The sequence below is a fragment of the Colletotrichum siamense genome (genome assembly GCF_013390195.1).
Source record: "Colletotrichum siamense strain Cg363 chromosome Unknown KSG_Cg363_contig08, whole genome shotgun sequence".
NCBI classification, from domain to species: domain Eukaryota; kingdom Fungi; phylum Ascomycota; class Sordariomycetes; order Glomerellales; family Glomerellaceae; genus Colletotrichum; species Colletotrichum siamense.
Genome location: NW_023501021.1, coordinates 31,482 through 47,380, shown reverse-complemented (window position 1 = coordinate 47,380; position 15,899 = coordinate 31,482). Strand labels below are relative to the sequence as shown.

General features: G+C 51.0%; 5 protein-coding genes across 5 annotated transcripts; 3 read left to right on the top strand and 2 right to left on the bottom strand.

Moving 5' to 3' along the window:
* Nucleotides 1-294: 294 nt before the first annotated feature.
* Nucleotides 295-2,574, top strand: CGCS363_v011630 (Methylcrotonoyl-CoA carboxylase subunit alpha; the record flags this gene model as incomplete). Its single annotated transcript, XM_036643479.1, has 3 exons — nt 295-2,321; nt 2,380-2,458; nt 2,509-2,574. 3 exons carry the CDS (start codon nt 295-297, stop codon nt 2,572-2,574), a joined length of 2,172 nt encoding a protein of 723 aa, XP_036490727.1.
* A 145-nt stretch (nt 2,575-2,719) lies between these two features.
* Nucleotides 2,720-3,294, bottom strand: CGCS363_v011629 (uncharacterized protein; the record flags this gene model as incomplete). The annotated part of the gene is made up of 2 exons (XM_036643478.1): nt 2,720-2,837; nt 2,894-3,294. 2 exons carry the CDS (start codon nt 3,292-3,294, stop codon nt 2,720-2,722), a joined length of 519 nt encoding a protein of 172 aa, XP_036490464.1.
* Nucleotides 3,295-4,216: 922 nt separating this feature from the next.
* Nucleotides 4,217-6,239, top strand: FRE7-0 (Ferric/cupric reductase transmembrane component 7; the record flags this gene model as incomplete). The annotated part of the gene is made up of 5 exons (XM_036643477.1): nt 4,217-4,403; nt 4,640-4,760; nt 4,816-5,067; nt 5,136-6,179; nt 6,233-6,239. 5 exons carry the CDS (start codon nt 4,217-4,219, stop codon nt 6,237-6,239), a joined length of 1,611 nt encoding a protein of 536 aa, XP_036490463.1.
* Nucleotides 6,240-6,376: 137 nt separating this feature from the next.
* On the bottom strand, nt 6,377-7,255 carry CGCS363_v011627 (uncharacterized protein; the record flags this gene model as incomplete). Its single annotated transcript, XM_036643476.1, has 2 exons — nt 6,377-6,986; nt 7,044-7,255. The coding sequence occupies 2 exons, from the start codon at nt 7,253-7,255 to the stop codon at nt 6,377-6,379; spliced, it is 822 nt and encodes a 273-aa protein (XP_036491021.1).
* Nucleotides 7,256-12,218: 4,963 nt separating this feature from the next.
* On the top strand, nt 12,219-14,373 carry CGCS363_v011626 (putative sulfate permease; the record flags this gene model as incomplete). Its single annotated transcript, XM_036643475.1, has 3 exons — nt 12,219-12,540; nt 12,596-13,488; nt 13,546-14,373. 3 exons carry the CDS (start codon nt 12,219-12,221, stop codon nt 14,371-14,373), a joined length of 2,043 nt encoding a protein of 680 aa, XP_036490589.1.
* Between the last annotated feature and the right edge of the window lie 1,526 nt (nt 14,374-15,899).

The following is a 15,899-nucleotide window of genomic DNA, read 5'->3' as shown; positions in this document are numbered from 1 at the left end:
TGCCTTGGAACCCCGGCAGCTGCGGTCCGGGTTTTCTGGGGTCTGGGGTCGCCTTTCAGCGGCTTTCAGCGCCGCCGGCTATTGTCGGCACCGCATAGACAAGCGCTACCAACCGAAGCTCCTTCAACACCTCGGTCTTGGTCTTGGTCTTGGGTCTGGTGCGTGCCGACTCCCATTGTTCAGCTGCCTCGCAATTCCTTCAATCTCCGTCTTCAGGTCCTTACACTCTCTTTCCAAGATAATCAATTGACTGTCGGATTCAAGAATTCAGGAACCAGCCAACAGCCGCCCATCATGCGCTCGATGAAAGCGAAGCATCGGCTCGTCCGACCCCTCCCTCGTCTGCTCTCCTCTGCGGCCGGCCAGTCGATCCCAGCCTCGAGCCAAATTACTCCCATCACCTCCCTCCTGATCGCCAACCGCGGCGAGATTGCCCTGCGAATCCACAAAACAGCAGACAGACTCGGCATCCGGACGACGACCTTGTACACGGATCCCGACAGCCCCAGCCAGCACGCGGCCTGTTCCCCGCATTCCCTTGCTCTAGGTGAGCCGAGGGCGTACCTCGACGGCGAGCGCATCATCTCCCTGGCCAAGAAACACGGCATCCAGGCCTTGCATCCCGGATACGGATTTCTGTCCGAAAACTCCAGATTCGCAGAACGATGCGAGCAGGAGGGCATTGTCTTCGTTGGCCCACCGGCTCAGGCCATGGCGGATATGGGTGATAAAGCGCGGAGCAAGGAGATCATGACAGCAGCAGGTGTTCCTTGCGTGCCCGGATACCATGGCTCGGAGCAGGGAGAAGATCAGCTGTTACAGCATGCCAAGAACATCAAGTTCCCTGTACTGCTGAAGAGTGTGAAGGGCGGTGGTGGCAAGGGTATGCGCATCGTCCTGACCGAAGACGAGTTTGCTGCCCAGCTCCGCAGTGCCAGAGCTGAGGCACGGGCATCCTTCGGTGAAGGCGGCGAGGTCATGCTGGTCGAGAAGTATATCGTGCGACCCCGCCATGTCGAGGTGCAGGTGTTTGCCGACAAGCTGGGCAACTGTGTTGCCTTGGGAGAGCGCGATTGTAGTGTTCAGAGACGACACCAGAAGATCCTCGAGGAATCTCCCGCGCCAGACCTGGATGATGTGACGCGCCTAGACCTGTGGGAGAAGGCAAGGAAAGCTGCGCTGGCGGTCAACTATGTTGGCGCCGGCACCGTCGAGTTCATTTTGGACAGAGACTCCGGTGAATTCTATTTCATGGAGATGAACACACGTCTTCAGGTCGAGCATCCTGTTAGCGAGATGGTCACAGGTACCGATCTTGTTGAGTGGCAGTTCCGCGTCGCCGCCGGCGAGAAGTTGCCCCTGACACAGGAAGAAATTATGGAAAATATCAAGCAACACGGTGCCGCCATTGAGGCTCGCATCTATGCCGAGAACCCCGAGAAAGGATTTATGCCCGACTCTGGAAATTTGATTCACCTCACAACACCCAAGACGAGCGAGGACATCCGCATCGATGCTGGATTTGTACAGGGAGATACCGTTTCGGAGGCTTACGATGGCATGATTGCCAAACTTATCGTCCGGGGCAAGGACAGAGAGACCGCCATTCGCCGCATGGAGCTCGCTCTCCGTGACTACGAGGTAGTTGGCCTTAGCACAAACATCGAGTTTCTCAAGCGGCTATGTAGATCGCCGGCCTTTATTGAGGGCGATGTTGAGACAGGGTTTATCGAGAAGTGGAGAGATGAGCTCTTCAAGCCTAGGCCGATCGAGAATGAGGTATTCGTTCAGGCTGCCCTGGGTTCTCTCTCGTCACAGCTTGTGAACGAGCCGCCGCACGGCGGTAGTCTGGGCTTCGGGGAAGCAAGCACATTAGGAGAACGCAAGCTTGCTTTCAAGGTCCTTGATTCATACAGCGAGCAGGAGGGGGAGATTGTTGACGTAAGCATTACACAAACAGCGCATCAGTTATTCACTGCGCGAGTTTCAAGAAAGGGAGTAGAGACGCCAGAGGTCTTTGAGAACCTTGTCAGCAAAACTCTCTCAAACACACCAACAACGAGCGCGTTAACGACGTATTTTCCTGCGGAGCGAGTCAAGTCTACTGTTGTGCAGAATTCTCAGAGCGAACAAGATACCAAGATCGTGGTGTTTCAACACGGCGTCAAGACGGAGCTCGCCCTCATGCCACCAGCCTGGTTTGAGAAGGCCCTTGGACTGAAGGAGATTACTGCATCTGTGGTAGCACCGATGCCTTGCAAGATCCTGAAGAACGAGGTTGAGGAGGGCCAGAAGGTTGCCAAGGGAGCCCCATTGGTAGTGTGAGTTTAATTCGCTCGGATGACCATGGAGCCGTTGAGAACTGACCCAACATCGCAGTATTGAGTCAATGAAAATGGAGACGGTCATTCGATCGCCTCAAAATGGCGTGGTGAAGAAGTTGGCGCATAAGGAGGGTGTAAGTTATCCTCTCCATCAACGTACATATCATTGGCTAACACCAGCTAGGATATCTGCAAAGCTGGAACAGTTCTGGTTCAATTCGAGGAGGAAGAAGCCAAGGAGACGGCTTGAAAGAGATGTGATGGATTAAGACTCTGGCATCTTTGTAGTAGATCCGTGAGCGATTGATTTCAATAAGAACTGATACTGGGTAAATGATTTCCCAACCCAATTGTCGTTTCGCGTTTCTTTCTATGTGGGCCCCAATATTGTGCTTTTAGCAGTGGATGGTTGCACTGCTGCTGGCGAGACCGCCAATCAGAAAGGTTCCAAGCCAGATCCCACCAAGCACGGAGAGAAAGTAACCAAGATTCATCGTCATAATCGCAAGCATTCTGGAGATAGGTTAGTAGGCATTTCCGGAGTTAACGGTCAGACAAAAAGCGCTTACAGAAGGTATCCAACAGCGCCAATGATGACCTCGTAGGTTGCTCTTGCCGCAGAAGCACCCGCCCTCCAACCCCTCCACCGACTACAAATGTCTCTCCGTACTACAGCGACGCCCGCTCCAGGATCGACATCACCATGTTGGCCTAAAGCTTTGTCTGACCCGTATACAGGGTAGTTTCTCCAGAACCGCTCTTCCAGAATTGGCTTGAGGGCCAAGAGCAATCGCAGGATGCAGGCGAGGCTGATGAGGAAAATACAAGTGCCGGCGTACTGTCCCTTCGTTGTTGGCGACCAAGACATGGAGTACAGAGGACTGGTGAAGGATTCGAAAAACGTCATCGTCATATCTTCCATAGACATCGACATGCTGTCAGACATGCTGGTCGAAGTTGCCATCGCCATGGCGGTTGTGGTTGCCATATTCATGTCCATCATCGTGGGCAGTTGACTCGAGTGATCCTTTCAATGGGAGTGATGGGAAAATTGGGTCTAGGATCTCGGTACCAGGGTCGAAAGTCGTTCGTTGGTTCTTTGTTCAGTTCGGTAAAGTTGAGAATGGAGTGAAGACTGCAAAATATGTCCGCGGTGGATGTTTTGCGAGTTTATGATGTGGAAAAGTAACAGTGTTGCGCAATTTAATCAGCGTTTGCTAACAAGTTGCTGAGCAAGTTCATGCTGATGGTGGAGCAGTTCGTAGAGAGAAACTCAAGCTTTTTGTTTGATTGCATCCTGAAAATGGCAACTGCGGCTCATGAATGCTTGTTTCCGGGTGATGGGGCCGGCGCGCAATATGAGCAAGTTTTCTTGCGCTAAATAGGATGACACGGCATCCAAGTTCCGTTCTGGGGTCGAAACGGGACAGTGGGGGAACGAAACGCGAACATCGAACCCATTTCTCACGTGGCTTATGTCCAGGATTTGATGATTGGGCCAATGATAAACCATTTTCTCAGTCAACGTAGTATCAAATGGTAGGAACCCGATGCTTTAGTGCCGAAGGATGCTTCGTAACTCTCTCAAACTCGCTCAACACCCTGATAGTTGTAACACATGATTTTCCGGACAATGGATCAAAAAACACTCTCAATGCGCGTGGTTATTTCTTTCATATCTCTCGATGCTACGTCAACAACGTGCTCGCTGTTTAGAAATTCCCGATGGCTTATTGGCACCAAAGAGCCAAGGGCCCCAGCAGATCTATCCTAGCCATTTTTGTGGTTGATTCTTCCCATTAAACAGCCCCGACTCGCTGGTATTGGTGACAGCTGTTCGGCGCGTTCTTCAATCTACACGGAATTTTTCATCACCGAAGAGGACGATCAACATGTCTCTCCCATGGCTGGACCAGCCGGTCTTGCTGCACTCAAGCCGTGACGCTGGCATGTGCTCCATGACGCCAGAACAATGCGCTTTGAAAACCTCATACTGGGTTTTCTGGTACGAAGCCGACCATCGATATGGCCTTCCAACAATCGCCTTCTTCCTCACAGCCATTCTTATCGTCGCTATCGGTAACCTAACATCAACCTACGCCCCCGAACGGATAAGACGCAACTCGTCCTGGCTGCGTTTCTTGTCTTTTGGGCGATTCATCTCTTACAAAAGTTGGCGCATGGGGTCATGGAATACGCAGTCTTTGGCAGCCTATATTCTTGGTGCTGCGGGTGCTGTATTCTTCTTAGGTACCCTTCTGACTTTACCATTCAGACGACGAAGGAGTTTGTTTGACTGACTTAGTGGGTGTTAGCCATGACTCTAGGTCCCCGGCCCTACTACTGGCCAAACACTAGGCAGATCAGCTTCGGCAACTCACCACCTATTGCCACGCGAGCTGGGTACATGGCACTGGCGTGTATGCCGTTCCTCTTGTAGGTGGTCTCAAGTGCGATCATGTATCCCGACAAGAAAGGCTGACAGCTGTAGCATCCTCGGCGCCAAAGCAAACCCGATTTCGACCCTTACCGGGATATCACATGAGAAGCTCAATCTATGGCACAACTGGGTTGCATGGGCCATGTTCGCTCTCGCCCTTGTTCACACATTCCCGTTCATCGTGTTTCATGTCTGGAAGGGAGACATTGTGAAGTCATTCAATGATGGAGGAATATGGGTTACCGGTGTTATTGCTCTAATAGCGCAGGCCTGGCTAACTTTCATGTCTATTCGTTGGATCCGGTACGTTACTGTTGCCTGGGTTGTTGAATTCTTCTGGAAGTGAAGCTAACTCGTGGACGCCACCTAAGCGACCGGTATTACGAATTCTTCAAGGCAACACATCTCTTTGCTGCTGCGGTCTTTTTCATCTTCTTCTTCATTCATTGCGACTTCCGTCTTACGTCCTGGGACTACTTTATTGCTACTGCCGTCCTCTATTCGCTCTCCTGGTTCTATTCGCAGTTCAAGACCTTTATGGAACATGGGGTCAGCCATGCACGTCTTTCCAAGGCTACACAAGACTCTCTTATGGTCACCATTGAGACCAATACGAAGTGGACCCCTGGACAACACGTGTACCTACGCTTCCTAACATGCGGCCTCCATGCACTCACCGCGCACCCGTTTACTATCTCTTCGGTTCCTCAGCGTGGTAAACGCAGTCAAATGGTCTTTTACTTGCAACCCAGAGGCGGAATAACTGGTAGATTGGCAAAGCTTGCAGAGAAATCTCCTGGCATGTCAGTACCTGTTCTTCTCGACGGACCTTACGGAGGGGTGACCAGCAGATGGTTCAAAGGCTTTGACAAAACACTGGTTGTTGCTGGTGGAGCCGGTGCTGGATTCTCATTGCCAATGATTGAACACTTCATGGAAAGACATTACGTCGGATCGGAACTCGAGGTGGTTGTGGTTTCAAGAGATCCTGGTTTCCGAGAGTGGTACTGCCAAGCTTTGAACGATATTGCCGAACGGCATGCTGCGACGGAAGACATCAAGGCGATGCGTGTGGTTGTCAAGGTTCATGAGACTAGCCCGTCAAGCCAAATTTTACCCTCCGCGTCCGAGCCCGGAACGCCAAATGATAAAGAAGTCATGGATCACTCAACGGCCGTCTCGACGAAAGGAAGTGTTACTACGGGTCCGATCAATATTCAATCCCTGACAGGACGGCCGAGCATTCCATTGATTGCGCAAGCAACAACCGAGAAGCAAGGGACAGTGGGCATGGTCGTCTGTGGACCATCCTCTATGGTCTTTGATTTAAGGCAATGCGCTGCAACTGCACAGCAACGCATCATGCAAGGAAAGGCCGCAGCTGAAGAGGTCTGGTTCTATAATGAAAGCTTTTCGTAAGTGTCACGTTGTATTCCACATCCGGGCGTTGACTAATCAAGAGTTGTAGGTTCTAGGATTGAGAAGGTTGGCTGGGACAACCACGGAGTTTGGGTCTTTCTTGCACATATTTATACGCGAAGGAGGAGGGAAGCAATTGGTCAGCCAGAGTCAGCTGAATAGATAATATTAATGCAGACGTGTTTCACTCCGCTCAATCTGGTGTTTCTATCCGTTGGAACCTCCGTGCCTCTTCATCGTCCATGGTCGTGAAGTCGCTAAATAAAGCCATATCTTCGAACCTTTTGGCCAAATTCTCCACCTTCGCCGCCTCAGGATCAGTCATCGCTAAATCAAGATCTGCCATAAAAGTAGCTCTCACATCGCCCTTGCCGCCGGCGCCCTCGGGTTCAGTCACTTGCTTGAGCAAATGCCGTGCCTCGCTGCCAGATATGTCGCCCTCTTGGAGCGACATGGTTAATAGTCCTCGAGAGATGACTTCGGCAACCCGGTATGATGTTCTCAAACCCTCGTATCCATATATACAAGCCAGAAAATAAAGTCGCCATTCGGGATCCTCAGTGTTGTGAAGGACCGCGTTTGCGACGTATATCAAGGCCGTCTGCCAAAGCATTGTGTAGGCGGAAGACTCGTAATTGCACCGATACCTCACAACAAGTTGCTTCAACTGGTTGACAGAGGCGTTGAATGCTGCTTCAGGATAGCTGCGGCGAGCAGAAAATGTCTTGAGGCGCTGTCGTTCGCGGGCGGTGCTATGTAGGAAGGGTCGGAAGAGGTCCAGAATGGCGGCATGGAACCAGATGCTGGTGAAAAAGCGTCAGTATCATCGTGAAAGATTTGGAATAAAGTAGGGCTCGTACTGCAAAACAACAACATGGTGAGGGGAATGATCTTTCAAGGCCTGGTCAGATGGTAGTCCTTCTATCCACGCCAGGAGCTCGCGGTATTTGAACTCCGCAAAATCGATCGACGCGTGCTCGGTTAACGAAGTCGGCTTGTCCTTATAGTAGGATAATGTGACGCCGTGAAGGATGCGCCAGAACTGGCATAATGTAGAAAAGGTGCTGCCCATGTATGGAGGAAGTGCTTCCGAAGGATCGGCACGCGGGCTACTCGATCCAGGGCTAGGAGAATCCGATCTTAAAACCCCTGGAATTGAAAGTACCGGCGGATGACCAGGGTACTCCAGCCCGGGTTGTTGATAAAATAGGGCCATGAGTCTACACTGTTAGCTGCTGGGATTAAGGCAAATCGGGGCAAAGACACACGCACACTCCCCAATTAAACACCCCCCATGCGGTGAATGAGCTTGCTCTTTGCATCTCTGGTGACAACCGTTTGATGTTGTTTATTGCTTGCGGCGCCTCGACCCCGAACAGGCACAAGCGAGTGCCCATACGCAGAGCAGTGGAAAGATATTTGAGTACGTAATGATCCTTCCCCTGTCCCAAGTAAGCAAGACTCAACAGCTGAGAGCTGGCCGCGTTGAGCAGTGAATCATTATTCTTCTGGGTTAACCACAGCCTTTCTGCTTCTTTGCAGAACGATTCTGCAAGTTTTTTTGCACTCTCCTCAATGGCAGTATACATTTGCTAATTTTTCATCCATCTACTGTTAGTAACTCTTCGGCGATTTTCAGACAGGAATTCGAGCCCCTTTTACTTACACATCCCCAATACAACAGCGAGTTAACAAGAAGAGGAGAACAGTGTGTATCTTTCTGGTCTACAAGGTCGGTAATAAACAGACTCGGGTCGAAGACGCCTAACAAAGGATGGTCTGTCATCATGTACAATGATATCACTTGTTTCGCATAGTCGTCTGTGATAGGCACGTCTGTCCAGAAGCTGATTTTAAGATGATGGAGGCGGGGATCGCATAGCTCAGGAGACGCTTGTTGGGCCGAGGCTGAATCTGAACGTCCATTCAAATGAACAGGATCATACCGGCGACCGAATGAGCCGTTCACGGGCCCAATGATCGTGCTTTTGACGGACGCCAGATTGCCATGAGGCTCAGGACTTAGGTCCATGTGGGATCGGTGGGAACGTCAGCCTCATACGAAGCTGCATAGCAGCAGATTGGAGCACGACGGGACATACATACTGGTGGTCTAGGGACTTTGACCGGCGGAGCCTTTTGGGACCGAGCAGGCCGGCACGTTCCAATGCCGTGAGGGACAATTTGGGTTTTGGGTAGGCGGTTGGGTTCTTGACCATCAGCTCTAGCTCCAAAGATGATTCTTTTGGCAGCTTTGATCTCATCGAGGATTGATCGGGAGGATGGGTCTTTTTGCGCACGCCGGCCTTTGCGGCAGCGAGAACCGAAGCCAGGTCATCATTGGACCTCAGTGACCAGAGCATTTGCAAAGCCTGATCCTCTGGAACACTTCGCATGAGATCGAAGAGCTCTTGGAGGACCTCGGGCGACTGTGCGGTCTTCGTTCCCTCCTTCTTTTCGACGTATATGCATTCGGTTGATCGTTTGAGACATGCCTGGCAGGCTGGACGCAATCCATCACACTACAAAATCAACGCCATCAGGGATTAGCAGCGACAATGAAGGATGAACGACAAGTCCCAGCTCACGCGTGTCTTTCTTTTACGACATGGATTGCAGGCAATGTCTGTACCGACGCGTTTCCTCTTCGCCTGATCTTCGCGCGAAATGTCGAAAGGCGACAGCCCCGAACTGTCGACGGCTGGTAGCAACGGTGCTAATTTTCGCGACATGGTGCTCAAATGTTGCGATTGTCGATAAAGAGATTAGCAGACGAGGAAGCCACCGATTCCATCATGTCAATTTATCAATGAATGCCGAAGGAAGATCTGAGGTGACGAAAGAGAAGGCAGCACGGCAGAACAACAAGGTAGCAAGTTGGTCGCAGCATCTCCGCGTGTGATTGGCTCGGTGACCCGCCCGCTCACGTGATGCCCAGCGTCATAGCAAGACACGGTGTTGTTCAGCCCGATGAGATCGGGGTCACGTTCTGTGGTCCAGCAACTGACGCGGTTTGTGTCCACTCCGAGATATGATTGCTGGGCGACTGAGCTAGAGGCCTAGCAGCGCAGGCCTTTTTTTGCGGATTGTCATACGAATTCAAGATGCAGAGCGCAGGCTGTGAAAATGGCCCAGCCGATTGCCAATCAATCGAGCATTTCAAGCCCCTTGCGGCATGATGTCATTTCAGTCGCTCCGCTCCCGATTGCCTGGTTCACATGTAGGACGAGAGGCTTGTGGAGAGACCGTTGCACCGTCGACGGATGCATTTCACACAATTCAGGCGAAATCAGAATCGAATGAATCGAACGAGGATGGATAAGTATGAAAGGCAAAACCCCAAAGAACAAGGCGGAATGTGCACAAGTACGCAGACGTCGCCACGAATCCATCGCACTCGGGCCGTGTCTTACACTTCTTCACCGCCTCCGCGCCTAGTCACGTCACCTCACTGGCACAAGAGGTAATCCCACATAACACCCGGACCCGACTTCACCGAGACTCACTCACCAAAAGCCGCGACCTCCCCCACATTCCACCAGTATTTTGATCCAACTGGCAGCACGACACGCTTCGACTCGGACTCGCCCCAGCCAATTGCTTCTCAACCAGCGGATCTTCAACAATAGCCACGGCAATATGAGCTGAATCATATATTTTTCTCATGCGAAACGCCAACTTACAATCGATATCCTTGTCACCCAATACCTGCAGCGATAGCTCCCAGTCGCACACTGGCCTGGCCTGGCCTGGCTGAGCCTGGGGTGACACCTTCCAGCTTCACCATGCTGAATCCCCGCGTTTTGCTAGCGGCGCTTAAGGACGATCGCCCGTAGCCTATTGCCCGCCGCACCATGGGGCTTTTAGGTCCCGCAGCTGAAAGGATGCGAAAATGTTTCAACAAGAGGGGCAGATCAGGGGAAGCCAGCAAACACGATGCGCGGGGGCTAATCGAAAGCTGACTGATGCGCAAAGATCAATACCTGGCTGCTTGGCATAGCCAAGTCTTTTAGTGCCCATGAATACAGATCAAGGGACATCCAACGTTCGGTGCAGCCATGCCGTGTAGCGTTCGTTCCTCTGCGCCCCTGAGGCTGTCTAGAAGTGTTCCACTGTATTTGCCGTGGTAGCAATTGATTCTGCGTTGTCTGATGGCACCAGTAAAATCGACCCTCCAGCGAGGCAACTCGCTCAGACATCGGGGCGCAGCAAGGGCACACCTTTCCCATCCTCAAAGTGAACATCCCAGCCGACTCTCTTTTTGCTGCGGATACATGGGCAAGGGACCAGCCTACATAACGTAGTATTCCGGCCCCTAGCTGCTGAAAGCTTTTATGCTCGATCAAAGTCTCGGATGATATCGATGTCGCAATGCTGTCACTCGTCTCCTGCAATGGCTGAGTTTGAGATCAGTCACCCAGGCTGCTACCCGCAAGATCCAATTGGCCCTGCTTAGGATAACTTGCAAACCCTGGAGGATCTCAGCCAAACGGCGTTCTTCGGCGTTCTGGAGTTCGTTCGGGACGCACCCTCGCACGTACCAGCCAAAGCTGAGTTAATCTGTCCACGTTGCGCAGGACGCAACTTCCTGGGCAATTGAGATCAAAAAGCTTTGGCTGATAATTAAGAATGAGGCTGATGACAGACGCTCTCGCGCAAACGCAAAGTCACTGAACGCAGCAGCCACGTTCAGGTGGAAGTGAAATGAAGGCTTCTCTTTTCTAGTACAGTCATGCTAGATGAAGGACTATGAGGTTTGAAAAAGTTTCATTTTGCTTCCCGTCTTGTCTAGTATCTAGTCCACTGCTTGCTATGCCACTCTGCTTGTCAATCTTGGGCAGACAATCGTAATCCACTTGCCGACAAACTGTCCTATTTTCGGTGTTGTCATGTATCAAAACTGCCCGATGGTACCTCACGGGAGCCCTCGCCCATTCTTTTTCAAACGTATTTGTGTGCCGTTCAACTGGCACCTGTTTACTGGACGAAGTTTTTATTGATTGCCGAGAATGTCCAAAAATAATGATGTTGATCCCGTCTCAAGTTGTTCGGGCAGGTAATATGGCCCCAAGCACTAGGGCATCCCACTCGGAAGTAAGACTTCCAGCAACAACCAACAACAACAACGGTCGTACCTTGACATCATTGATTCACACCAGCTGAAAGATGCCCCGCCATGTTTGCAGTGCTCCCGTTCCGACATGTTTCTTTGGCGTGGACCTCTCGAAGAAGTGGGCGCAGTGTCCCGCTATCTTACCTCATGGCCGGGGCACCCTGTTTCATCTGAAGCTTGAACCAGTTAAGCCCTCTCTCCCGAGTCAGAGTCATCCTGTATAGTACCGCGGCTTATACCGTTCGGTTGCCCCCGTGCAGGGGATACCCAAACTACCCGGGCGTTTTATCGATTGATCTCTGTTAAGAGCTAGTCCAAAGCGATCACCCATGAGCAGGTAATATCGACAGTATAGGAACACCGGATAAAATATCTCGAATAGACCAAGTGCCGAGACCTGACACAGGATTCGGAGACGGATCTGATTCGGAGCTAGATGATGAAGATCCCGCGGTTGGTATTCCTTTCTCTCGCGCGACCTAAGCCTCATTTGTTGTCAGAAATAAGTTAAGGGCGACATCTGTCTAAGGCAGGTTGCAGACCAATGATAGGGCAGATGAGCCAAGTTAGACACTCACAACTTGTTATTTTAATCTTGCAGCGTAGGAACGACGTCGAGAACGGGGGATGCCCTTGCCGGCGGTTCGCCGCAGCTGGCACTCTAAAGTCTAATGCATGAGATCAGTCATCCCAATGCGCTACCCTTCTAGGAAGTCGTTCTCGGCTTCTATCAGCCAAGTCAGCGTGTCTGATCGCGCGGCAAGAAACCCGCCTTGAGACAGGAGATCAGATAAAGAGGATCTATGCCACGGCGCAAAGATAGCGTACAGAGTTTCCCCAGGCGCTTGAACAACTACTCATATCATTTCTATGGCCCTTGAAAATTTGAATCTTTTGTGCAGAGTCTCAGTTGAACCTCAACATGAAATTTATTGAAAAGGCCAAGTCTGATTTCGAGACAGACAGTACCATTAACACCATAAGGAGAAAGGCTGGCGCCGCATTGCCCCGGATTCCTTCAGCAACTGGCCAATACCTCATCGAGAAAGTCCCAATTGTACAATGGGCTACTCAATATGACCCGAAATGGATTCTATCAGATTTCATTGCTGGTATGACCATCGGGGTCATGATGATCCCCCAAGCGCTTGCATACGCTAAGATTGCCACCATCCCTGGAGAGTTCGGTCTATACTCTAGCTGGCTTCCTGCAGCGATATACGTGTTCATGGGAACATCAAAGGGTAAGGCCAAACGCGCCCCCTAGCTTCTATCTGAGCTAACAGGTTCATATGACAGATCTATCCACGGGGCCAACGTCTATCATGGGCCTGCTCACTGCAGAAATCATCGGAGATCTCAAGTCAGAAGGCTTCGCACCTGAGGATATTTCATCCGCTGTGGCCTTGATGGTTGGTATATACTCTCTGATGGTGGGACTGCTGAAGCTTGGGTTTGTTCTCGATTACATTTCAGTTCCAGTCCTGTCTGGATTCCTATCAGCTGCGGCTCTCACCATTCTTCTCGGCCAAGTCGGATCTCTGGTTGGCCTCAGCGATGTCCCGTCCGGTACTGCCAGCATCATCAATAACGTGTTCAGTCGCATCCCTGAGATGGAACCTCTCACCATAGCCATTGGATTCAGCGGCATTATACTGCTCTACGCTTTGGAGTTCATTGGCAAGCGTTGGGGAAAGAAGAGTGCTGTTCTCAAATTCATCTGCAGCAGCCGTGCCGTCATTATTCTTTTCATCTTTACGACGATCAGTTTCGTCGTGAACAAAGATAAGAAGACACCTCTCTGGGCAATCAGCAAAGTTAAGGCAAATGGGCTTCGAGCACCGAGGATGCCCGCCACCGACTTGGTTTCCAAGGTCACGACACGAGCAATCGCACCCCTAGTAGCCTCGGCTCTAGAGCATTTGGCAATTGGAAAGGCATTTGGGCGTAAGAACAACTATGCCATTGATGAAAGCCAGGAACTATGCTACCTTGGGGTAACAAACACAATCAACAGCCTGTTCGGTGCTATGAGCGTCGGAGGAGCCATGTCAAGAACGGCAGTGAACTCGGAATGTGGAGTTAAGAGCCCTATGAGTGGTGCTTTTACTGCTGGCTTTATTCTCTTGACGCTTTACAAGCTGTCTGGGGCACTATTCTGGATTCCGAAGGCGACTCTATCCGCAATCATTGTATGTGGTTCCCTCTTTTCTGTTCCACTGGGAGCCTGCTAACAAGAATCGCTATAGATTATGGCTGTCATTCATATCATCGGTCCGGTATCCCTATTTTATAGATATTGGCGCATGTCCTTTCCTGACTTCGTCGCCTCCATGTTGTCATTCTGGGTTACTCTATTTGTTTCCACCGAAATGGGCATTGCGTTCGCGGTCGTATTCAGTATCGGGTACACCCTTGTTCGATCAGCTTTCCCGAAAGTCAAGACATTCTCCCCGACGAGTGGTAAGAGCAACATGGTCCCGCGAACTATGACAGCACCAGCGTCAGCTCCCGATGATGCCTTTGTACCCGACGACGCTATGCTTATCAGCTTTACCGACTCCATCTTCTTCCCCAACGCAGGCCGTGTTAAGAAGTCCGTCATTGAGTCTGTCAAAGTTCAATTTGAACCGAGGATGACGGCTGAGCAACAAGGGAAAAAGTCATCCGATAGGTCATGGAGTGTTGCATCGGCCAAGCGCATTGAGATGCTGCGGAAGCGTAACAATGTGGTACCGTCGAACAAGCAGATGACGGTGATGGTGTGGGACCTCACGCATGTGCCCTTTGTTGACGTTACCGGAGTTCAAACACTGGCCGAGTTGAAAGAGGAGGTAAAACAATACGTGGGAAAGCAAATGGCTTTGCGCATTGTTGGTATGAACAACAAGGCTCGTCGACGGTTTGCTCGGGCTGGGTGGAAGCTTGTTGAGGATCGTGAGGTCGATGACGAAGTGCTAGAGGATATCGACGTTGTATATGAAAGACTTGAGACCGCCTTGTGGGACAGGAATTACACAAGCGAGAGGGAGAAAGCGTCATTGGAAGAAAGAGAGTACTACAACCAGCGGGAATAGTGCTACTATTGCGGGGTCTAGCAGGAGCGGTCTGTGACCGCATATGAAGAGCTAGTCTCTTCACCTGCAGCATTTCCTTTTTATGTGTCAGCTCTCATTGGCTTGGGTCTGTATCAATTTCATTGCAGGGTTTACGTTGGATATCACGAAGGCCCTGGAGGCTATTGAGCGTATTAGCGAGAGCATTCATGGGGCAAATAGTACGATAAAGAAAACCGAAAAACAGAGATATACTCACATTTCGTCACGTTGACAGGAGTAGAATTTCATCAGCGTCATCGTACCTTCTAGTTAACGTTTGATCATGTGCGCAAAGTGACCCATCAGCCGCGTTGATCAATCGGATATTTTGTTTATTACCAATGACAACAATAGTAGTACAGTTCTATGTCATTATAATTCGTGACAAGTTATACATGTTGTAGTTGCGCGGCCTCTGCCTCATTACGCCGCATCATTCTCTTGCCTAGCCTCTCTTGCAGAGTTCTCACAGCAGTAGCCCTTGCCGTTCGTGGTGTTTCTGGTGAAGGCGGCCTTTGCTCCCCATCAGTTGGCAGTTGTTGCTGGTTTCTTCGGCCAAGTCTCTCCTGCAAAGTCTTGACTGCCGCTGCTCTCATAGTCCGAGGTGTATTAGGGGTCCCTGGCGTACTAGGGGAAGAGGATGTCTCTCCTCCCACCGAGCGGCGTGTCACTGACAGCACCAATTGTTGCTGCTGTTGCTGCTGCTGATTTTTCATGGCTCGCAGCCGTTTTGCCACCTTAGATTGCATTCTTGCAGCTGCAGAAGTTCGAGGTCGAGAGAAATTGTGAACATCAGATCTGCCTGACCTTGCAGACCTAATCGTCATTGTTGGACTCGTAGGACGGGTTTCTTGCGATATTGTAGAAACGTATCGGCTGGACGGGCGGTAAGTTTGCGAAAGTGACCGGCTGTCCGTCCTGTACGTCTGACGCCGCTTCTCGCTAACATTGGAAAGCCGACGGCGTCTGCGCCCTTCATTTGGCAATACATCGCTGTCAGGTCGAATACTATTCGTGTTCGTTTTCTTGACTTCGTTCATGGTGCTCGCTATGACCAGAGATGAGACAGTGGCAATGGGTGGAAGTGACGGAGGTTCATCACGTATTGTGAAACCAGTCCGAGAGGTCATGGATGATCGCGCCGTTCTCGACGTGTGTGAGCTCGAAGGTCGGCTGTTCTGATGCATTCTCAAGTGGTAATTTGCCTCCCAATCTCCGTCTCTTGTTGAAGGTCTCCTTCCTAGCATCCTGTGCTCATCCTCCATTGTCATAAGAGGTGTAGGGGGCCTTTTGAAGGGAACATCCAAGAAGCGACCATCAAATGGAGGGGACTGCATGCCAATTGCTGTCCATCGCCTCAAATCGTACTTCTGCTGTTGGTCTAGCAGCAAGGCTTGACTGCGAGGAGAATAATGGGCTTGGCGGGGCATGGATGGAAGAATGACATCGTCAGATGGCGCAGAGGCGCTGGTTGAAATATCCGACGCCGTTTGATAAAGACTGAC